This window comes from Cryptotermes secundus, unplaced genomic scaffold, assembly GCF_002891405.2.
Source record: "Cryptotermes secundus unplaced genomic scaffold, Csec_1.0 scaffold1876, whole genome shotgun sequence".
Lineage (NCBI taxonomy): Eukaryota > Metazoa > Arthropoda > Insecta > Blattodea > Kalotermitidae > Cryptotermes > Cryptotermes secundus.
This window is the reverse complement of record NW_019739005.1, coordinates 163,402-185,502: the sequence shown is the minus strand read 5'-3', so window position 1 is coordinate 185,502 and position 22,101 is coordinate 163,402. Positions and strand designations below refer to the sequence as shown.

The 22,101-nt window shown below is 40.3% G+C and overlaps 1 protein-coding gene across 10 annotated transcripts in view; it reads right to left on the bottom strand.

Annotated features, from left to right (window-relative positions):
* LOC111871582 (INO80 complex subunit D) overlaps window positions 1-22,101 on the bottom strand; it is a 194,333-nt gene that overhangs the window by 167,771 nt on the left and 4,461 nt on the right. For 4 of the 10 annotated variants that reach the window (XM_033754313.1, XM_023864791.2, XM_023864795.2 and 1 more), the window contains exons 2-10: window positions 19,402-19,504; window positions 17,806-17,950; window positions 15,757-16,796; window positions 13,166-13,493; window positions 12,087-12,324; window positions 7,911-8,100; window positions 7,318-7,443; window positions 6,603-6,797; window positions 3,534-3,743 (exon numbers count right to left, since the gene is read on the bottom strand). In XM_033754313.1, coding sequence (XP_033610204.1) covers window positions 3,534-3,743; window positions 6,603-6,797; window positions 7,318-7,443; window positions 7,911-8,100; window positions 12,087-12,324; window positions 13,166-13,493; window positions 15,757-16,796; window positions 17,806-17,861 — 2,383 coding nt within the window. In that variant the 5' untranslated portion in view covers window positions 17,862-17,950; window positions 19,402-19,504. The other 6 variants (XM_023864788.2, XM_023864786.2, XM_023864787.2 and 3 more) reach the window with 4 other exon arrangements.

The following is a 22,101-nucleotide window of genomic DNA, read 5'->3' as shown; positions in this document are numbered from 1 at the left end:
ATGGGGGTTTCACTGCAAAGGGAAAGATAAAGTTTAGAAATGCTCTATTTTATTCAACTAGGGGAAAAAAAAAGATAAAAAACTTTACAAAATGGTGAAGCTCAGGGTATACAAAACAAAAATTTTGCCTCCAACTCCGAAAACAGAAGATGGAACCAGCTGCAACTAGTTCAGGTTGTGTCTAAAAGCTGGTTTTGGAAATAGAAATGTTGGATCTTACCACAGAATTCATCAAAATATTTAGTGTGGTTGTCAAAAAATAATCAAAGCAAAGACCCCAAAAGAAATGTGACATGTTCTGTATCAGCCAAAATGTACTAAAATCATATCTTATAAATCAGTATTGGCTGAACTCACATCTGGGTAGGCAAAAATAGTCATACACTTCCCAAGTGTTGGCTGAACTCACATCTGGGAAGGCAAAAATAGTCAGACACTTCCCAAATGTCTGCTCATCTGACTATCATTCCATTTTAAAACACTACTACAGAGAGTCAGTTTGCGACTGCCCACTCAGGCGCAAATGTTGGATGATCACCTTATGCAGACAGGCCGACCCATAATGCAAAAGTCTGCTTTCCAAAGAACTCATGGCAGCTGGGGATGGACTTCAAACTCTGTACATGTAATGTTATATTTCAGCATCCTATTGCACTGGGGCATCATTTTCTGTGGTCCTGTTCTCTGTGTATAATGCAATAGTATCAATCTAAACTTTAATCGACACTAAATCACATTTAATTCGCTACAGGCCAAAACATGCAGCATAGTATAAACACTGAATGTACATGTTTTAAAGACCTTTTAAACATTTGACAAACATTTTAGTGAATTAAATGTAATTTAGTATTGATTAAAGTTTAAATCTGAATGTGTAATGTTCTCCAATCACAACTGTTCATGCACCTGCCCCCTTCGGGCAGCAACAGAGGTTGCTATGTTTAGTTCTTGATGAATTCATATTAAAAAAAAATTCATTTCTATTTCTGAATTTGAAACAAGTTTGTAAATCAGGAAACAATGCAAATAAATTCAAGATCTGATTCGAGGTTTTCATACTGGCGAAAATTTAAATTATGGTTTTCAGAGTTACGAAGCCATGTAGTCTCGAAGGTGATTATCAACATTTCACATGAACCTGTTACTTCCATCTGCAAGGAAGATGAAGGCACCAGCTTCTTCAAAAACACAGGTCACCTTCACAACTACATGGTATTGTAACCTAAAGGAGAAAAACTTGAAACTCAAGATTCTAAAACCACAGATGGAATAGCTCAGTTGGTATCGTGACTAGGGTACAGGCTGAGCAAGCAAGGAATCAGGGAAGTCCAGCACAAAACATATTTTCTTCTCCAATGTATCAAGAATGGCCCTGGGGCTCACTAAGCCCCCTATCTTGTTGGTACCAGGGGTTCTCTTCCCAAGGGTCAAACAGCCACAGAATGAAGCCGACCACGCACCTTCATCTAGTGCTGAGGTTAGGTATGTGTGAAGCTGTACCTTTATGTTCATGAAACTTAAGTCAACTGACTATGTCAAACATTTTATAGTAGGACATACGCATCACTGCACAGTTTATATCATCAAACACACTAATTTACCAGCTACACTGAACGCAAAAAAAATATAAAATCATTTACTGCAATAAAAAATGGACAAATCAGTCTTGTTCTTTTGAAAAAGGCATACAACATTACAACAGCATTAACAAGAAAGCCCTTGCAGTGTCCAAAAAATGCACTGTCATCACATGCAGGACTGAGTACAATGTGCCTAAAACATCACTGAGGGTGCATCATACCTTGCGTAACTTAACCTCAAGGAAGAAATCTCTTTGTGTTAAATAAGATCAGCAGCATGGTTCTCATTATATGTTGTAAATCAGATCTTCTAATGACAAATGAAGGATCAATGTCACTACCTGATGATAATATCCCATCCCCAAGATGTTTCAGACACAGTGCAACTAACAGTTCCTGTACCTGATAATACATGTACATATGTATGCATACATACCACATATACTAAAACAAATGTCTGTGAGTAGTGGCTGACCTTCAATTGGTAACAGTTATTATGCATGACTGTACAACTCTGTGAAATGGGGTCCCAGACTCAGTACTGAATGCACTGTGTCAAAAAAAAAAATACACGGAGAAAGTAAATTAATCATCACATGGAGACAGTTCATAGGAAGTAACATAACAAAATCAAAATCTTCCTTTGGTAGAAATCACAACATCCTTCTCTTCTTCTGCGGGCATCGAATTGTGAGAAGTCTCAGGCTTTTCATTCCACTTTTCACTCCATCCTTACTGCCAAGTGTTCGCCTCACTTCCCTTGTGCACAGTGTTCCAGCAGTTCACAGGAACCAAGACAGTCTTGAAGCTCTCTACAGAAAATATCCTTACTTCCTAACACAGATCAATTTAAGTGCAATCTTCTCAACGTGAGTTCGGCAGGATCATTACACACAACTACGTACGCTGCTTTCAGTTTCACAATAATACTTCAGAACCCCGTCAACTGACATTAAACTCAAGGTCTCACTCACAGTAATGGCTTGACCATAAGACATGGCACAAAACAGGAAATACTGGAATCTGTACTACACAGAAGAGTTCTCAAGACTGAAATGTCACAGGGATGATCAGTTTCACCCTTTCACTGTTGTCCTGAAGCTAAGTTACATAGTGAAGGGGTTAACATTTGCACTGGACAACAGACCAATCAACTGTCAGGAATACTGACAGCAGAATGGTCCAGGGGGGACAGAAAAATTCCAAACTGTGAAGTCAAAACTATTCAGGGTCCCTGCTGGATTTAGTACGTTGTATGGGAAATCATTCTGGACTAATGGCAGAGTGAATCTGACAAGAAAGAGAACTGAAAATGGGCGTAATGATATGTTGTGTCTGAATATATACACTCTCTCCTGCTGAACTCGGTCAAAAATGCGGAAAATCAAGTTCCAGCCTAAAGTTAGAATTCATTAAAAATTTCATAATTAAAAAAAAAACATATTGGAATGGAACCTTGTGGCATGCTGCATGTTCAAAATAAACATATCTCAGTCTCTTGTAAACTCAGTCCAACACCAGAATTAAACAGACAATTTTAAATTTCCAACAAAATAAGCTGAACCTGGTGGATGTCATGAGCCTCAGAGCATTCAGAAGTCAGACAGCAAGCAGACAAAGAGGTTTCAATCCCTGTACCACTAGCAGAGAGAACAGACTGTGATCCAAATCTTATGCCTGTCCGTTACAGTTAAGCCAACAATGTAAGTGAGACCTTACAACACAACAATGCTCCTTATACCAGATCTAATTTGACATGAGAGGCAACAGTGGGCTATGAGGGCATATCCGTTTGTGTCTGTATGGAAATGGTTGGGGCAATGCCCGGGGCCTCTACAATAGGATGAGTTAAGGGGGCCATGATGGCACCAGCATGTGGGGAGTTTACCACATAACCATTATGATGATGATGATGGTGATGATGATGGTATGTGGTAAACACTGGTACAATACCTGGTACAGCCGGTATCACATTGGGCACATCAGTTGGAAGTTGCGCTAGAGTCTGCACTAGAGTGTGCTCGTCCATCAAGGTGTCCACAAGCAAGCCTTGAGTCTGCGATAGTTTCTCTAGGGACTTGACGTCCTTGTCAACAGCTTCCAAGGCCCGCTCTAACTCTTCAGTTTCTTCACGAGTGGGCTCATACTGTCCGTTCTTATCTTCTGTCAAGAAACAAGGTCATGTACACCGCATGGACATAACAAATAGCACAGACACACTGCAAACTGCCACTCTTACTGTGAAGAGAGAAGGTCAACAAAAATGTCCTGACTCTCATGGCAGTGGGAATTCAAACTGTGGCTTTCTGGGTTCTTCTTTTTCTCTTACTGAGTAACTCTGAATGATAATCATGAATTATGTACAGGTTTCCTCATACATAAGAGAATCATATCAGCAGTTTAGAGGGCAGAGTTTGTTAGTGATAGGTTGTCATACACAATACTAAGAGGTCACTGGTGTGATTTCATCACTCTGAATGTTCATGCCTCAACAAAGGACAAAACTGATGATATGAAAGACGGGTTCTACGAAGAACTAGAACATGTATTCAATAAATTCTCCAAATACCATATGAAAATTTTGTTAGGAGATTTCAATGCCAAAGTAGGGAGGGAAGACATTTTCAAACCAACGATTGCAAATGACAGTTTGCATGAAATTAGTAATGATAATGGTGTTAGAGTAGCAAACTTTGTCACATCAAAAAATCTTACTGTCAAAAGTACAATGTTCCCACGTCGTAATGTCCATACATTTTCTTGGACATCTCCTGATGGGAAGATACACAATCAAATAGACCATATTTTGATAGACAGGAGACGGCACTCAAGTATACTTGATGTCCGATCATTCAGGGCAGCATATTGTGATACTGACCACTGCCTGGTGGTGGCAAGGGTTAGGGAAAGACTGGCAGTGAGCAAACAAACAATGCACAGAGTTCATATGGAGAGGTTCAATCTCAAGAAATTAAACAAGATAGAGGGTAAGGGGCAGTATCGTGTTGAAATCTCAAATAAGTTCGCAGCTTTGGAAAACTGAGACACTGAGGTGGATATTAATACAGCTTTGGAAACTAAGAGACAGAATATCAAAATTTCTGCCAAAGAGAGTCTAGGTTATTATGAAATGAAGAAGCATAAGCAATGGCTTGATGAATGATGCTCAAAATTATTAGACAAAAAGAAACAAGCCAAAAAGCAGTGCTTACAGGATCCAAGCAAAATGAATGGCAATAATCTGAACAATATTCAGGAATAAAAAGAGGGAATATATGAAAGACAAAATTGGTGACCTTGCAACAAACAGTAAGAACAAAAACATCAGAGACCTGTATAGAGGAATAAATGAATTTAAGAGGGATTACCAACCTAGAAGTAACTTAGTTAAGGATAAGAATGGTGATCTGCTTGCAGATTCCCACAACATTTTGAATAGGTGGAACAACTACTTCTCTCAGTTAGTGAATGTGCACAGGGTCATGATGTTAGGCAGATAGAAATGCACACAGCTGAGCGATTAGTACCTGATCCTAGCCCTTTTGAGATTGAAATTGCTATTGCAAAAACTGAAAAGGTATAAATCGCCAGGTAGTGATCAAATTCAGACAGAACTGATTCATGCAGGAGGTGAAATATTATGTTCTAAGATCCACAAGCTAATTAATTTTATTTGGAATAAGAAACAACTGCCTGATCAGTGGAAGGAGTCCACTACTGTACCAGTTCACAAGAAGCGTGATACACGACTGTAGTAATTATCGTGGGATTTGACCACCTCTGTCATGTTCCAAATCCAAGTGTAGCCTAACGTGTTCAGATCCTGGGTTGCGGCCCCTTGCAGTAGGCGGCTACCAGTGTTTCAGAAGACCATCCTGTCTCCATGTTCAGGGTCAAAGTGTTAAAGTGTGATCTTGTTGCAAGAGAAGCGGTCACTCAAGAGTGACACCCACTGTCTCTACCTTCAGGGTGTAGAAAGCAAGCAGCTACCTATTCCCAAACATTCACACCTATCTACGTTGTGTGACATCTCACTGTGAAAACCTTAGATCACACGCAGTCCATTCTCTATGTAACAGCTGCTGTAAGCAACAGCTTTACATTCATATTCCTTCCAACCTCTTCTACCCTGAAGAGGGAGGCAGCAGGTTCCTCCATAACACTGGTACCTATCTCCCTGACAATACAGTGCCACATCCAAGAAGACTGTAATTTTGGGACTCACTGCCATGCAAAATTGCAATCTAAAAAGAATATTTTAAAATTATTTATTCCTCTTAACTATCAGCCATCTGATGTGCAACTTGTCTTTGAAAACCTTTTAAAATTTAAAACTTTAAAATCTCTGGTGTATGCACAGACAACACTGGTCATCTTCAGGTGTCTCTAAATTGCTGATGAAACTACTGTGCTTCAGTTTAATTTCTGGAATATGCCCACAACTATGCACCCATGCATCCTATTGTGTCATGTTGTGTGTGAGACAGCTAATAACTAACAGGAATAAACAAGTGACGCAAAACAGGATGCTATGGTGCAATATTGTTTTAAAATGATATTAACAATCAATGCAGAAACATGAATCCCTATAAAGGGAAACAAAAGCAAAACTGAAGCACTGGATACACGTTTTCAGAAATGCTGCACTTAAAACAAGATGGAATTAGATACATAACTCTTTGAGAAGTCAAAATTCAAGATTCTTTAACAGAGTTACAACAGGAACACTTACAATGCCTTCACAGAGTAAAAAAATGGACAAAGCAAGGATACTGAGAGAGGCATTGAATTCATATTTACAGGGCAGAGGCCCGTGGAAAAACACAGAACAAGACAGTTCAACAAGGCACTGGAAGAGACAAGAAGAGAGGAATGAACTGACAAGAAACCGAAGAGGAAAGATTGGGGTAAGAGAGAAAACTTCTGACACTGTACAAAAGAGAAGTAATGCTGGAAGAAGAGAATGAGTTAACACAAAATAAATGGGCAGCCCAACAACTACTTACAGGGTTCAGCACCTACCTGTGAAAAGGTCATTGAAAGCATCAGCTGGAATCTGGTTAAGGACATTGGTAAGGTCATGCTCTTCCAAGAGTCTTGATGCTTGGTTAGCCAACTCTGCCGTGTCCAAAGGCAGCTCCTCAGCCATTTCAAGCACTTCTTCCTCCACTTCAACTTCAACCTGCTGCTGCTGCTGTTGCTGGTGAAGGTCCATACCTGCAAAAACACATATACACTCGTCCTAGATCCCCACAAATTTGGTTATTCAAAAACTTACACACAGCAAGCTACACAAGGTCTTGCTGTAGGCACTGTTTTTCACAAAACACCCCACTGTTACCATGAACGTCATGTGGTTAGTGTGCCGCCAACATGAGAACTGTACTATGCTTCAAATATACTTCGCCTGTAACATCCTTTCAGGTGTCTCATACCTTGAGTACGCAGCCTTACATAAGAGAATTCCTGTGTGTTCAACGAGATCTCCAGTACGGCAATTTTGCTTCTAGTACCCTTCTAATGGTGACGTAACAACCTGTCACTCAAAGATGTTTTAGAAAAAGCACGTAAGACTTGTGTTGTGGTAGACTGAATAAAAATAAAGGAAAAACATTCTCGTTGAATTAGAACATGCGAAATATTCAGCGAGAGACGGATTTACCTCTAATCTGTGATTCTGAAACAGAAATTGTCAAGGTCCCCGGGGTGCACAGTAATGACAGTGACAGCTACTTACTTTGGTGTTCCTCCTTGATGGGGATCTGCTGCAGATCTTGTTCCGCAATTACACTGTTCGTGGCCTCCTCCTTTATGTACGGTTCCACCAAGCTCTCAGCTGGAGATGATGCCCCCACAACCATTTCTGTAACCATTACATTCATGTAACGAACTCCATCAAACTTAAGGAACTAATTATGTAACATACATTTTTGGTCAGGGGCACACAATCTTCACTATACAAACCTATCCATAATAAACATTTATACATAGCACAAGATCTCTGTTACAAGACACAACTCATTTATTTATTTGTTTATGGGTTATTTAATAACCCCTCAGTAACTCAAACTACACAGCATCAATGGTAGAATGATTAGTAAGCGATGAATTCTAAATGACAAGGAAGACAGCAGTCATGTTCTAATCTAAGGCAATGTTCACGGTTTTGTATGGAAGGGCTTTGAAAAACCTCAAAAACCCTCAACCAGACTAGCAAGTGACAAGGTTAAGAATGTCCTGCTGCCCAATACGTGTTCACGGTGTTGTGCTCGACTAGGTGCAGGAACCAATCTTGAATGTGGGACGTCCAATTATGGAATAAAGACTCACCACATGGTTCCTCTTGATCTGCCTGCACATCCATGGAATCAGATGGAGGCGGCTCAGGTGGACGTTGCACTCTACGCTTCTTCTTCCCTCGCTTACTTGGCCGAGTCATAGCTGACGGTTTGGCCTTCTTACGCACCTTCTTTGGCTTTATTTCCGCACACATCCTATCATAGTTGTCCTGGAACAAGCCCTGTTATTGCCTCTTCACTGATTAGAGGTTCTCTGTCTGTCACATATCCTTATGTAGATAAGCTCTCACAATAATGGCACAAATACAGGTACAGACTTCCTGAAAAATTTTAAATGAGGGATGGGGAGGGGAAACAAACATAAATAGCTGCCACTTTACCCCTTCCCATCCATTTCATGTTCACTCACAGCAGCCACAATGGAAGCAAACATACATAACATGCACACAGAAAGTTCAGGAAAATATTACACACCCACCACCTGCTGTTCTGAAATGTGAGTTACAAAAAGCAATGTCACAGAATATTAGGGAAATATATATATATACACAGGGTGTTTCACGATTTTAGGGCATAACTGCAGGAGGTGATTTCCTAGGTCTTTGTGATCAAAAAAGTTCATATAACCATGTGTCCAATTTTGGATGGTTACGGAGTTATGACCGTTTTAAACTCAGAATAGAAGGTAACGATTACTGACAATAAACGGAACAAAATAATAAACCAGCATAATACATGATACATTTAAAGTATGAATGTAAAGTTAACTTCATGAAATTAACTTTAATTTGAATTTATTGGTGCTTAAAGCTGATTTTCTAAAATGCCACCACCAGCTGCAACACAGGCTGCCGCTCGGCTGTGAACTGCGCGGGACACACCAACCCACCACGCCTTAGGTACCCCTCAAGTGTTGAGACAACGAGAATGCTCTGTCTGTAGCTGGCTAAAAATAGCGACCCGCCAGATGATAAAACGCGGTTCACACGAGGGTGTGTATGGGAATGAAAAAACGGTCATAACTCCGCAAGCATCCAAAATCGGACACATCTTTATATGAACTTTCTTGATCACAAAGACCTAGGAAATCACCTCCTGCAGTTATGCCCTAAAGTCGTGAAACACCCTGTATATATATAAAACACTTAGTATGAGATCGTAACAAGGCAGGAAACTCAGAAGTTGACAGTAGCAGGCTTCCAACAGTGGTCCTGTATGGGAAAAGTATTGTGTAATAACTGTTTAACAGATGACAGCAAAGAGTTAATATCAGGCATATGCGAGTCTTGATTTTCTTAGACCAAATTGAGAAAGTGAGAAAAAAATAAAGAGCGACCCTGATATAAAAGCTGATTTGTCAGTTTTGAACTTCAAGAATTTTCAAATAACTGCTTTTGTTTTGCTCAACAGTACACGAACTACCCGATCCACTGGAATCACAATGAAGTGCGACACTAGCATCTCTCTCTGTGCCCATGATGAAAAAAGGCATGGCCACAGAACTGTAGTTTTTTAAATACCGTTTATTACAGCATCTCACTGAAACTGGATCTGATAACAGAAGGAGTTAGCAGTAAAATTTAGAGCACTGTGACAAGTGGTTCATGTTACATATAAACTGTGATTACAGTGAAAGGTCTAATATAGAGTATTCTTGTTACCGAACTGCTTTAAATTTCTCAAGCTGAGCTTGGCTTGAACTGAAAAAGCCATTCTCACATTTGCCTCATTAACACACATACAGTGAAGCCCCTTTTTCAGATTTCTTAGGGAAGCAGTGGATTCCAACAGTGAACTGAGGAAAACCTTAAATGGCAGAAATGTAACACTCAGATTACTGGCCTGACATCGCTGAGACTGAACGTTAAGTGAGAGAAAGCTGTAAATGGAGGACAATTAAACGGAAGTTCCAATGTGTGATGCTGTATGTCTTTTCCAAGCATCGCACGGCTGTACCAGCACACGCAGTCTTCAAGAGCTTCTGCATCACATTACTGACAAGCTTAAAGCCTGATTAGTGGGAAATTGAAATCCAGATAATAAAGATTAAGTCGATTAAATTTTAGTTACTTCATGATTAATTATCCGCTACATCTTATATTAGTCACCTCAACTTGCAGCTGCCCGCAATAAAACAATTTAGTCTACTTCCACTATTTTGAAAAAGATAAAAGTAAGCTTATGAGAAAGCCAAGCTGTTTAACCCCACCCCCCATCAACTTTTGAACGTCTGAACAAATTTTTATGAAACTTGGTATATACATCATGCAACCCAAAGCCATCTCAATGGCCTACTTCACAAATATCTCCCATCAGTCTGTGTGTCCATGCGTGTATCCCCCTTCACTGCTAGGGACAGGTTGTTAAAAATGTTACTGCAGCAACGAATTCACACATAACAATAGAAGAATTGTTGGATGCATCGTTTTCTATGCAGTCTGTGTCATGTAGGAAAGTAGGTGATTAGTTCTTCCCAGAACTTCTTGTTAAACGTATGTCAATCACTTTAAATTTCTTCACAGCTACAGTCTTTCAGAGCATGTAAGTTGAAACCAAAACCACAACACACCTCCATTCCATTTTTTTCAGTATGTACATAAGATGGAATTTAAGTACCGTATTTACGCATGTATAGGCCGCATGCGTGTATAGGCCACAGCACAATTTTCAGACAGAAATTATAGAAAAAATAATTTTCTTGGAATATTATTTCAGGAGTAGAAATTATTCCGAAATTTGGCAACGTTAATTTTTTTAAATGAAGTGTGATTTTGAATATTTCGAATATAAGCCGCACCCCAGTTTTCCTCTTGAATATTTGGCAAAAAATGTGCGGCCTATACATGCGTAAATACGGTATATTCCACAGCACTTAGAGCAAATGCTGTTCCACTGCAAGATAATGTCACTAGGTTTCGCTTCTCAGGGACCCCTAGTCCTTCCTCTAACACTACATTCAGTACTTATTGCTCAATTATTTGTTTCACTTCTGGGTACTTAACCCCTCCCCTTGGAGCTGAGTCCTTCTTGAGAAGCCAACAGTAGCTCAGCAACTAAGCAGAGTGCAAGTATTTTATAAAACCTGAAGGTTCGCTACTACGCTCATAAAAGCCCATCACTGGTCCTTATCCTGAACCAGATAAATCCAGTCCACTCCCTTCCAACCTATTTCTGAAAAACGAATTTTAATATTATCCCCCAACCTATGCCTAGGTCTTCCTACTGATCTCTTTCCTTCACGTTGTCTCGACAAAACTTTGTATACACTTCTCTCCTATCACATGCTACATGCCCTCCCATCTCATCCTCCTTGATTTGATCACCGTGAAAACATATGCTGAACTGCGGTGGTCAGGCATGCGACTATTCAAGTGACTAGACTACCGTGGTAGCAAATATTACTAGAAATAGGACATAGTCTGCTGTACTGAGCCCAGACTGACAGAGGCCTTGTATATATTATACTTACTAGATAATAAGATTCAACTGAAAATAAGTGTACATAGTGACAATGGACTAATACTGTTGACTATGACTGACAAATGACAGACCCAACCTCTCGTCAGAGAGGGCACCCCACATGTACAGAACAGTAACTTCACTTAAAAAGTAACATCTGGTCATGAGCCCCAGCCAGGGCTTGACACCAAGACAGACAGACTGAACGACCATCAGTCGCAATGTGACTATGACTCTAACGTCATATGCCGAACTCTATAAATTATGGAGCTCCCCATTATGTGATCTTCTCCAGCCTCCTGTCACTTCCTCCCTCTTAGATCTCCTCTGCACCTGTTCTCAAACACCCTCAGTCCATGTTCCACCGTTAATGTCACAGACCAAGTTCCACATTCATACATACCAAGAGGTGATGTTACAATCTTTACATTTCTAGATAGCACAGAGATGTCAAAGATTCCAAACTGAGGTACAGCAATCATTCCCTAAATTTAATCTGCTCTCGATTTCTTGGTGAATGTTATTTTGAACTGTTAACGTAACTCTCAACTATTTTAACCTAAAAGCATACTGTCCTATGCTCTGGTGATGAGATTTCTATGTATCAACAAGTTCAAATGACTCGTGTCAAGCACCACTCATCGTAGTGAGCTTACTAGAGATAAGACTTGCGATACAAGACTTTCCCATCTCTCTACTACAAGTAAACCTTTTATTTTAGAAGCTTTTAAACAAAATTCTGACTAACCCGTTTCCTTGCATGCTCCAAGCAGAGAGGGAGCTCATGACAGATGTCGAACACAGGCACACAACACTGCGTGTTGTCTGAGAACTTGGCAGTACAGTGCTCGAACAGGAGTTGATCCACATTATACATGATGTGGCGAATGCAGTGCTGCGTGCATGGAAGTGCAAGGCTGGAGCACGCATCCGCTTCCCCCTTCCTGTAGCTGCACATTCGTTTCACCAACATCGTCAGCTTGGACCTGCAGACACAAGCCAAATGTACCTTCACAACACTGCCGGTAACACAGATCATACAGAAATGGATAGGTGGAACACAGTAAATAATTAATCGGGAAGACTGTGGAAGGAAGTGGTAATCACCTAATTTGAGATTCTATCCTGGAATCTGCCTGAAGGGATGGAGGAAAACCATAAAAATATTGTAATGATAGTTGGGAGTGACTAGTTCAAATCTTGCCCAGGACACCGATTATCTCAAATTAATTCCTCCAGCCACTTTCCCCAGTCCCTCTAGGAAGACTCCAGGATAATACCGAATCCTTTACACTTGTTGCTACCGGACACTGTGCAGTCTGAGACACTGGATGTACAGATTAATAAAACATTAAGGAATAAATACAAATACACAGTGTCATTACCCAGTAATCCAAATCTAAATCTTTACTGCTGTGAAAATTTTGTATCACAGCTCAAAAATATATGAAAGGATCATAAATTGTTCTTGTGGGCTATTTTATGGTGTTCGCTATAGCTAGACTATATAGTATCAAATGTTAGGAAGACAGACGAATGATGAACTGGAAAGGATCTGAAATGAAGCAAGCCTATGTGGGGTATATTTTTATAATCTTTTATAATTACCATAGGGAACATAACTGGTCATGAACCATACTTTCCTCCCACTTTTGTCAACATGAACTGTTTTGTTTCTTTCCAGCCAACATCTGCATAACGGGTTCATGATTTTGGTTGGACATTAATATAAACTGTGCCTTCATATCAAGTGTAATGTGGTGAGATTTCAACATTTCACAGTAACACAGCTGTGTGGAACACATGGCCACTGACAGTCATACCAACCTATTGTGCCTCATGTGACTATGACAGCTCTTCCCATGCTGAGACGATCGCACGAAGAGAGCTGCTTGACTAGGATGCCTCCGAGCTGAATCCAAGAGAGCGTCTACTAGCAGATTTGAATGCTGATTTCTCCCACGAGGGCCTAATGGGAGTAGAGGCATGCCCTTCCAAGTCTGATTCACCCTTCTGCGCAGTTCTGACCTTATCTGCACCAAACGACTTCCCCGCTCACATGGCAACCCAGACTCCAGTAACGCAGAAAACCAATGCCTCTGATATACTGGTGCTTCCTCAGAGTCGGTCTCATCGCTATCGGAGACCTCTACACCTGCAACATCAGGATTATGGGTAACTCCCAAACATCATTATCAAGTTTCAGCTCATCAGATGATGTAGAGTCAGTCTTGTTGCTATCAGAGACCTCTACACCTGCAACACCAAGATTATGGGTAACTCCCAAACATCATTATCAAGTTTCAGCTCGTCAGATGATCTAGAGTCGGTTTCGTCACTATCAGAGACCTCTACACCTGCATCAGGATTATGGGTAACACCCAGACATCATTATCAAGTTTCAGCCCATTAGATAATGTGGTCCTCAAACTTTAAGTTGTCCCTATGCTTAATTAAGCACCACAGCATGGAGTCATATGAAGGGAGTGGAGGTATAGCTCCATGTGTAGTTAACCTCCACAGTACATGGAGATGGGTGGTCGGCTTCCATGCCCCAGCTACTCTACATCCACGAAAAAGAGCCTCACATGCCCAACGGTCAAGAGGCTGGGCGGAATCCATGGCCAATTTGAACAGGGCAGTGAAGGAGAAAATCGCTTTCGCCTGTTGGAAATTGAACCCCAGTTCCTTGGTCATCCAGGCCATGACATAGTTACTCTACTAAATGAGCTATCCCAGTTACCAAACCTCATCAGTTCACTGAATCCCATCCTTGACAAATCACAAGACCACAGTCCCATCTTAAATAGTTTCTTCTGTATTTCAGCAACCTGTTTCACATCTTTAATTAAACATCTATGTATTAAGTCTGTCAATAATGCAACAATCATTAAAATATTCACTATTTAACACTAACACAACATGTTTTGGCCACACAGCAAGGAGCATATTACAGATTTCAGCTGTAGCAATACAACGGGCTAATGAAACAGAAAGACAAGCTGCTGAAACAAACTTCCTGGAATATCATATAGCTTAGAAGGTGGAATAGGATTTTACGAAAGATTTTAATATCAAAACAATTTTAATGAATTTTAAATAATTATTTGTTATTTAAGTAGACTGCAACGCACAATTTTAGCGCACATCAAAGCAGTGTAGCAGCTGGATGCATTGAAACAACTGAGGATGGCCATCTGTGGCTGAAACATGTTGTGTTAATGTTAAATAGTGAATATTTTAATGATTGTTGCATTACTGATGGACTTAATACAGACGTTTAATTAAGGGTTTTCTTCCATATATGGGACATTTCTCAGACTGGGGTTTGAGCCCAGGAACTCTCAAATTCAAGGCAAGATGGTTACCCATTACATCATCATGAGCTGCAGAATCCATGAAGAGGAGTTCCATGCTTTTTGTGGTCCCTTCAAATAAATCTTAGAGCATCACTTCCCACTCCAATCATTTCCTCTATCACCCACCACCGCTGCATCATTGCGTCACTTACACTTCCCTCCCCAGCCACAAAAGGGGACAGACTAGTTCCTGGTGACAGGTGAGTGTGGAGCACTAATGGAATAACTGGCAGGGGAAAACTGAAGTGCTTGCACAAACACCTGTCCCATTATCGCTTCATTCTCCACAAATCCCACACGAAATGACCAAAACTGAACCTGGGCCTCTGTGGTGATAGTAAACAGTCTAATAATTATAATCAAGGTCACAGTTACGTTTATGGTTCAATCTGATATGCAGCAGAATTCAATGCAGTGGAATCCCCATTTAACATTTCTCAATTTTAGGTGTTCCTTCACTGAAAATTCAATTACAATGATCACCTTCAATAACATTCATTTAAATTAACTCCCATTAACATTTCCCTTATTTCAGTGCTCAAAACAACTGGTCCTAAGTGAAACGTCAAGTGGAGGTTTCACTGGAAAAGGAACCAATGTTGGTAACTAAATTGTAATTAGCCCAGCAGGAAGCATGGCATTAGATTCTGTATAAGACTGATTCCTGGCTCATTTAACAAGGTTCTTCCAACTGCACTGGTTACACAGCACAAACTGGAAAGGATCTGGAAGTAAGCATCATGAACATCATAAGGAAGGTCACATGGCAGTCAGTTCCTAAGTCGAAGGGCGAACCATGAGAAATATCCAAAATACAACTAAGACCTAACCACTAAACCCTCAAGTCTGGCACATGATATCTAACCCTGTGGTAGACAGTTCGTCTCAGAGTACTCTGCAGTTACTCCCCTGTTCAAGAAATTAATCAGTTTCCAAGAACCTGAAAGTACATCAAATCACCCCAAATAAACTCACCAACAGAAATACAAAGTCTGAACAAATGAGCAGTTTGGGATATTAGAGAAATGAGAAACAACTCAAGAAAGTGTGTAGGGTTACCTAATGGGTATAGATCCTGTGAATAATCCCTCAGTGCCTGTTGTGCCGAGTGTATCCGCTGCAATGTTTCGTGTCTTGGCACTTCATTCTGCCTTGAAACAATTTTGCTTCTTCTTCTCTTGTTAGGAATGGTAGCCATCGCTGCATGGGATGAATGATTCATCTGAGGTCTGTATGTAATCGCATGTCGAGAGGCTAACAAGGGAGGGCTTGCAGAGTCTTTCTTCAGCAACACCTCTGGTTTGAGTCCAAGTAACTGTTCTTCCAGCAAACTCCTCTCACGTTGAAGTGGCCATAAGGTCCGAGCACTGGAACTGTTCTTCCCCATACTGGCGGCAGTATGGGCCAAAGGTGTGTTGCGGAGAGAAATGTCGGGACTTTGCCTTGACGTTCTAACTTTCCTATGCTTGCCTATAACTTTGTTCCTAGCTATTTTAGCTTGTAACCTATTCATAGTCTTAGAACTCTCGTCATCTGACACTTTATCACCACCACCACCACCACCACTCATAACAATGTTCTTTGGCTGTATGTGAGGAGTCAGAGATGAATTCAAACCCACAGAATTTGATGGAAATAATTGTCCAAGTGATGCTGATAGAGCCGGATACAATTTCCCAGCGTTCATATCGCTGCTACCTGACGTAGGTGGCGACGCAACTTTAAATCCAGATTTCTGACATGATGAAGGTGGTCGCAGCTTAGACGTTAATGCAACAGAGCGACGTGAATAAGTATGATTTGGGTTTGGATTTTGATACAGATGGATAACCTGTGGCTCAGGTTCGCTGAACGCATAAGGATCATCTGACTGATCCACTGACTCATCTTTAGCCAATGTCGTCTTAGTGACAGTGCCAGCAGCAGCTGGGGCTCCAGATTTGAGGAGAGCCTTCAGTCTGTCTGAAAACTTAAGGCGACCATCCACTGAAGAAGTGGGTGATGGGACGTCATCCTTCCTCGGTACCATTTTTCCTTTCTTGCTCTTGCAATCCTTCGTTGCCATGCCAGCAACCACCTGCGTGTGGCCGTTACAGTACCTGTCAAGGAGAACATCTCAACATTACCTTACTTACTAAATCTTATGACTAACACATAACAAAATTTATTCCACTATCATTTAATGGCATTACAGAAAGAAAAAAATTAAATTAGATGACCATAAATAAAAGACTAACTTTATATGCTCTTCCTTTCTCACCCATGTGTGCTACATACCCTGCCCATATCATAACAGAAAACTACCCACATAAAGTACTCTACGTCTCATCAAATGATCCAAAAAGTTTATTTATGCAGAATTTTACGCTGCTGCATTTGTCTGGAGACCAATTCAAAAACACAAAACCCAGGCGGTGCAACACGCAGGAAATGACATTGCAGTGCTCAGGTTAAGCAGTGTGTACATAAAAACACCACTGCATACAGAAACCTTGTCAACAATTATAACACATCAGATACAATATATTATCACATTTAGCTACATACTTCAATTGCAAACATCCAACAATATGCAGATTCTAAAGAAACTGATCTTTACTGCTTATGTTGCCAATACTGGCCAATATGATCCTAGTGTCTCATACTGAACTTAAAATTTAAAGCTTATATATAAAAATGTAACATTATTATACAGCTGCTATTAGTACCATTCCATGCAAGTCAGCATTATGCCACCTGCGTCATATGTCTTGGTATTACTGTAGTTTCCTTTTGCTCATGTCTTGTATATCACACAGCAACTCACATCATCCACCACGTCAAGCAATCCTGTACTGGTATACGCTCATGTTAACAATGTCTCCTTACCCTTACTGCTGTAGGTACGACAGTGTTGATGTTTCACTCCATGTTTCAACAGGAATTTGGTGTTAATATTCTGTTTTGTTGTTTTCGATATTGGTAGATGGTACTGTTGTTAAATTGAGGTGGATACCGAGTTTAGTTGTTGTGTGGCTCACACACAGAGATAGCAGCTGAGTCTACATTATGCTCACCAACCCACCTGACTCACCAGTGGCCACTAAGAACTGCAGAAAGTACACGAACCTTGCATTTCCTCCCAGGCCCAAATTGTACATTTCTGTTTCATTTTGCAACATCATTTATCTGCTGGTATGGTCTCCCTGCAACTGCACCATGCAGAACCAACACAACAGCTCCCAAGTTGCTTCCTGCCTCAGAGGCCATTATTCTGAAACAACAACAATGACTCTGCCACAACACAGTAGCATCCTGTATCCATGTTCATGGCTAAAGGACAGAACTTGGAGAAACAGTTATCTTGTGTGCTGTGACACTGAATTCCCTTGTATGTGGATACTGTTCTGTGGGTCACTGGTATCCATCTACAAGACTACAGGATCACAACACAGAACACCATCTTCTTAATACCTCCCATCAAGAAAACCTGAAAACTCTCAACTAAGAAATGCCTATTTCAAAACTCAACAACAATAATAATAATAATAATAACAAAGCAATACTATATTATGAAACTGCTTTGAGAACAGGATTGGCTTGATGGTCTGACTCCATCATTTCTTACATTTCTAAATCTATATGTTACAAAGAGTTCCACTAGATGGGAATATGGCCATGAACAGTGAGATGCCCGCCATCTTGGCTTATTTCAAAGCAATACTCTGGCGTCCCACAGAGGAGAATGAAGAGAAGTATAAAAACTGACGCAAGCAGTATTCTGGCAAAGATTCCAAATGCTAGTCCACATGAGATCTAAGGTTCTCACAGTGCTCAATACTGAGATTGTAGTGTTTGGGGTGTGACGCCATGTAGTTTGGTAGTATACTTCTTTTGGCTTATTTTGGACTTCACCCATCGTCTGGTATGTAAAAGACAAAAGACCACGACATTTCGGAGACAGATCCAGTCTCCGAAACATCGTGGTCTTTTGTCTTTTACATACCAGACGATGGGTGAAGTCCAAAATAAGCCAAAAGAAGTACAGTATACACCACTGTCAGAATCCTTTCAAGTCTAACCTAGTTTGGTAGTGTCTGAGGAACCTGACACCTCAACAAATGCTCCTACCCAGCAGATGGAGGCAACAGGTTACTTCAAAATGTTGGTACCCATCTACCAAACTACATGACATCACAGGGAGGACAAAAGCAAGTATGAGCAGCTGTTACTGTACTTAGGCCTTTAAAAGAAGAGCCATGGATCAGCTTCGTCTACATCTCCCCAAAACTGTTACGCTTCCATTCCCAGTATATTTCTACCTCCCTCCCGTCAGCTTTCTAGCTGCTCCTTCTGCAGAAATATTGGTATGGTCCATCTAAAACATTATGATCATCAGAAAGTTACAAGATCACCACACCATATATCTTGTTGAATGAACAGAACGTTTCTCCCATAAAGTTGTCTAATCAACGTATGACAAACACTCAAAGATGTTTTTCTGCAAAATATAGTGATAAGCATGTAACAATCCCAGCGAATATGAAGCGTTTGTGGCCTGCAAGTCAGGCACAAAGTGGCAAGCTTCGAGCACTAAAACCCACAGGATTTCTTTCTGTGTTGCCACTATAAGCTGGTAGTGAACAAGATGAAGTTTCCTGTGTGCCAAAACACGCACCTAACATGGGATTTGTACACCGTTAAATAAGGCTGAAGAGCACCTACCTTGTTTGCACTGATCATACATTTACACTGATTCCTCCATTTGTGGTGAACCTATTAATACTGCTCCTGTAAACTCGATATCCAAATGCACATTTATCCATACCTGAAACAAAATTAACTACTTATCACTTCAACAGATGCTATGTGACCTAAAGCAAAGGTTCTGAAAGTGTGAGCCATAAATTATGGTTTACGTATTACAAAGGCAGTCTACAAGCTAATCCTAAGATTTGTGGTTGCAATGGTAGTGTGTTCACACTGCTGTCTTCCAGGTTGAGACACAGTGGAAAAAGGGGGGGGGTTCTTGTAGGTAGATACGAATGACCCTAAAAATGTGTTTATTTATGGCTTATTTAATGATCTGAGTAACTCACACAATGGTAGGATGGAGGTGGCTGATTGTCTAAAGTTTGCTCAGAACACTAATTCTTCTGATGTTTCTCATGGTTTTCCTCAGTGCCTCCAGGCAAATTCCAAGACATGCTTCCTCCCGCACCCTTTCTGATCTATTATTAACTATCATTCAGCCACTCGAAATTACATAGCCTGGATTACTGACAGTGTTGTTACATAACTACAAATAACTAAATCTTGGCTGGGACACCAACTATCTGGTTTTTCTCAGTCTATCCAGGAAAATCTGGGATACTACCGAAACTGGTCCACAGCTGCTTCCTTCCACATCCATTCCAATTCATCTGTCATTAATTATCCTACAATTCAATGCTATATAGTTTTGAAACTGTGTTAAACCACAAAAGAAATCAAAATGGAACACTGTTCATGGCTGTTACCTCTCCAGATTCACAAAAGAAACCAAATGGTTCAAGTCTGGATAGAAAAGAAATATTGTGACAGCTTGTATGGAATCTCATGGTGACCTTTCAATGAATTCAAGGTGAGCAATTCGGAAGAGACTACTGTTGTTTTATTCAGCCATACCAGATTCATCTGTTTAAACTGCCTTCACAGTTTTGCACTTAACCATTATACTGAGTCAACTGCAATGCTACCTGACGTCAGGAAAATCATTTGTTATATCTTGCTTGGTCAAGATTATACATTTCTAAACCCACACATTCCACTGTCAATAATACCTAATTTCTGGCACAGTATAAACACTGAACAATAATTTATAAAACAAAATTTTTAAAGTGAGGTTATGTCTATGTGTAAAATTATGTGTAACTATCTATCAAGTTTAGGAAAATAAATATTATATTGTGACGTGTAATATTTAAATATTACTGATAAGTATTTGAGAATCAATGACCTTCTGACTTGCCATGAAATGAATCCTCCAAAATGCCATCACCTTTAACACAATGCTACTTGCAAATCTTCTCCCATATATTTATTGAGCACTTTGGTGAATAACACAGGTGTCAAAAATCTACTAATATTTATGAAGCATCACTATCTTTTTACTTAAAAACAACTACCAGGCATTGAAATTCATTTTTAAGAACCAAAGCTGAATGTTGGAGTGGCAAAATCAAACACCAATGGAAGAATTCCAACAGCAAGTATAGCAAAGGTATTTTCTTACTATATATACCACCTACTTTAACGTTAAGAAAGATGCAACATATTACTTGGACAGTGTATTTACAGTTTTCATGTTCACTTGCAATAAACAGTAATTAGTTCCATAAATATCAGTAACCAGTTGGTATTTATAATAGAAATGTACTCTCTGTGATCCAGAAACTGGATACTTGAGTATTATTCGGATAAATTTCAGGCTGCAAAGGTTCCAAACTGAGTTACTTTTCAGTGAGTATTATAATGCCTTTCCACAAACTTCACTAATGGTTATTCAGTTCAATAACCATGCCCACCATACACCCAATATTATATCTGTTGATTAATGGGCACTTTAAAGATGCTTTCTCAGTTGCTGAAGTTATTTAGACCTGACTGCGGTAATGGAAAGAGTCTATTGTGGTCTCCTGGTTCCAAGACCACATGCTCCGTCATAAGCCAGAAAACCAAAATATGAAGTGAAAAACTCATACGTCATACAAGAGACAGTACAATGTTTACTAGAAGCTGGAAAAGGAAAGCCCTAGGTGAAACTGCCCATAGTGTACATCAAGGTACAACCCATGAACAGCTATGTCTGTTCAATTCCCACTCTCCCCAACGTGATATCAACTGCAAAGGTTAGTTGTGGTTGAAAGTCATTACAGTATCCAGACTACAGTCTTCTGGGATGTGACACTGGCATTACGGAGGAACCACTGCTTCCATCATCAGGGAAGAAAATGCCGTGCCATAGCTCAAGCATTTAGTCACTGGCTTCCCAACGCTGTGGCCTGGATTCAAACCCAGGTCTGGTCAAGTGTGATTTGTGGTGGACAAAGTGGCACTGGGGTAGGTTTTCTCCAAGTACTTCGGTTTCCCTGCCAATCTTCATTCCACCAAATTCTCCATCATCATAATCACCCAGGGCAGGTACAATAGGCCAATCAGTGGCCACCGTGCTGAGTGGGCCCAACTGGACTCCACCCCCCTCTACGTGAATTCAGGGAAGAAGGGGTGAGCTATCAATGCAGCCTCTTATTCAACTGATAGTAAGGACTCTTTCTTCATCAGTAGAGCAGCAAGGACATGAAGCTGACCACTCACACACATCTATTGCCAAGGTTACAAACATGGAGCTATAATTGCACTGCCATGTATATCTTCATGGCATAG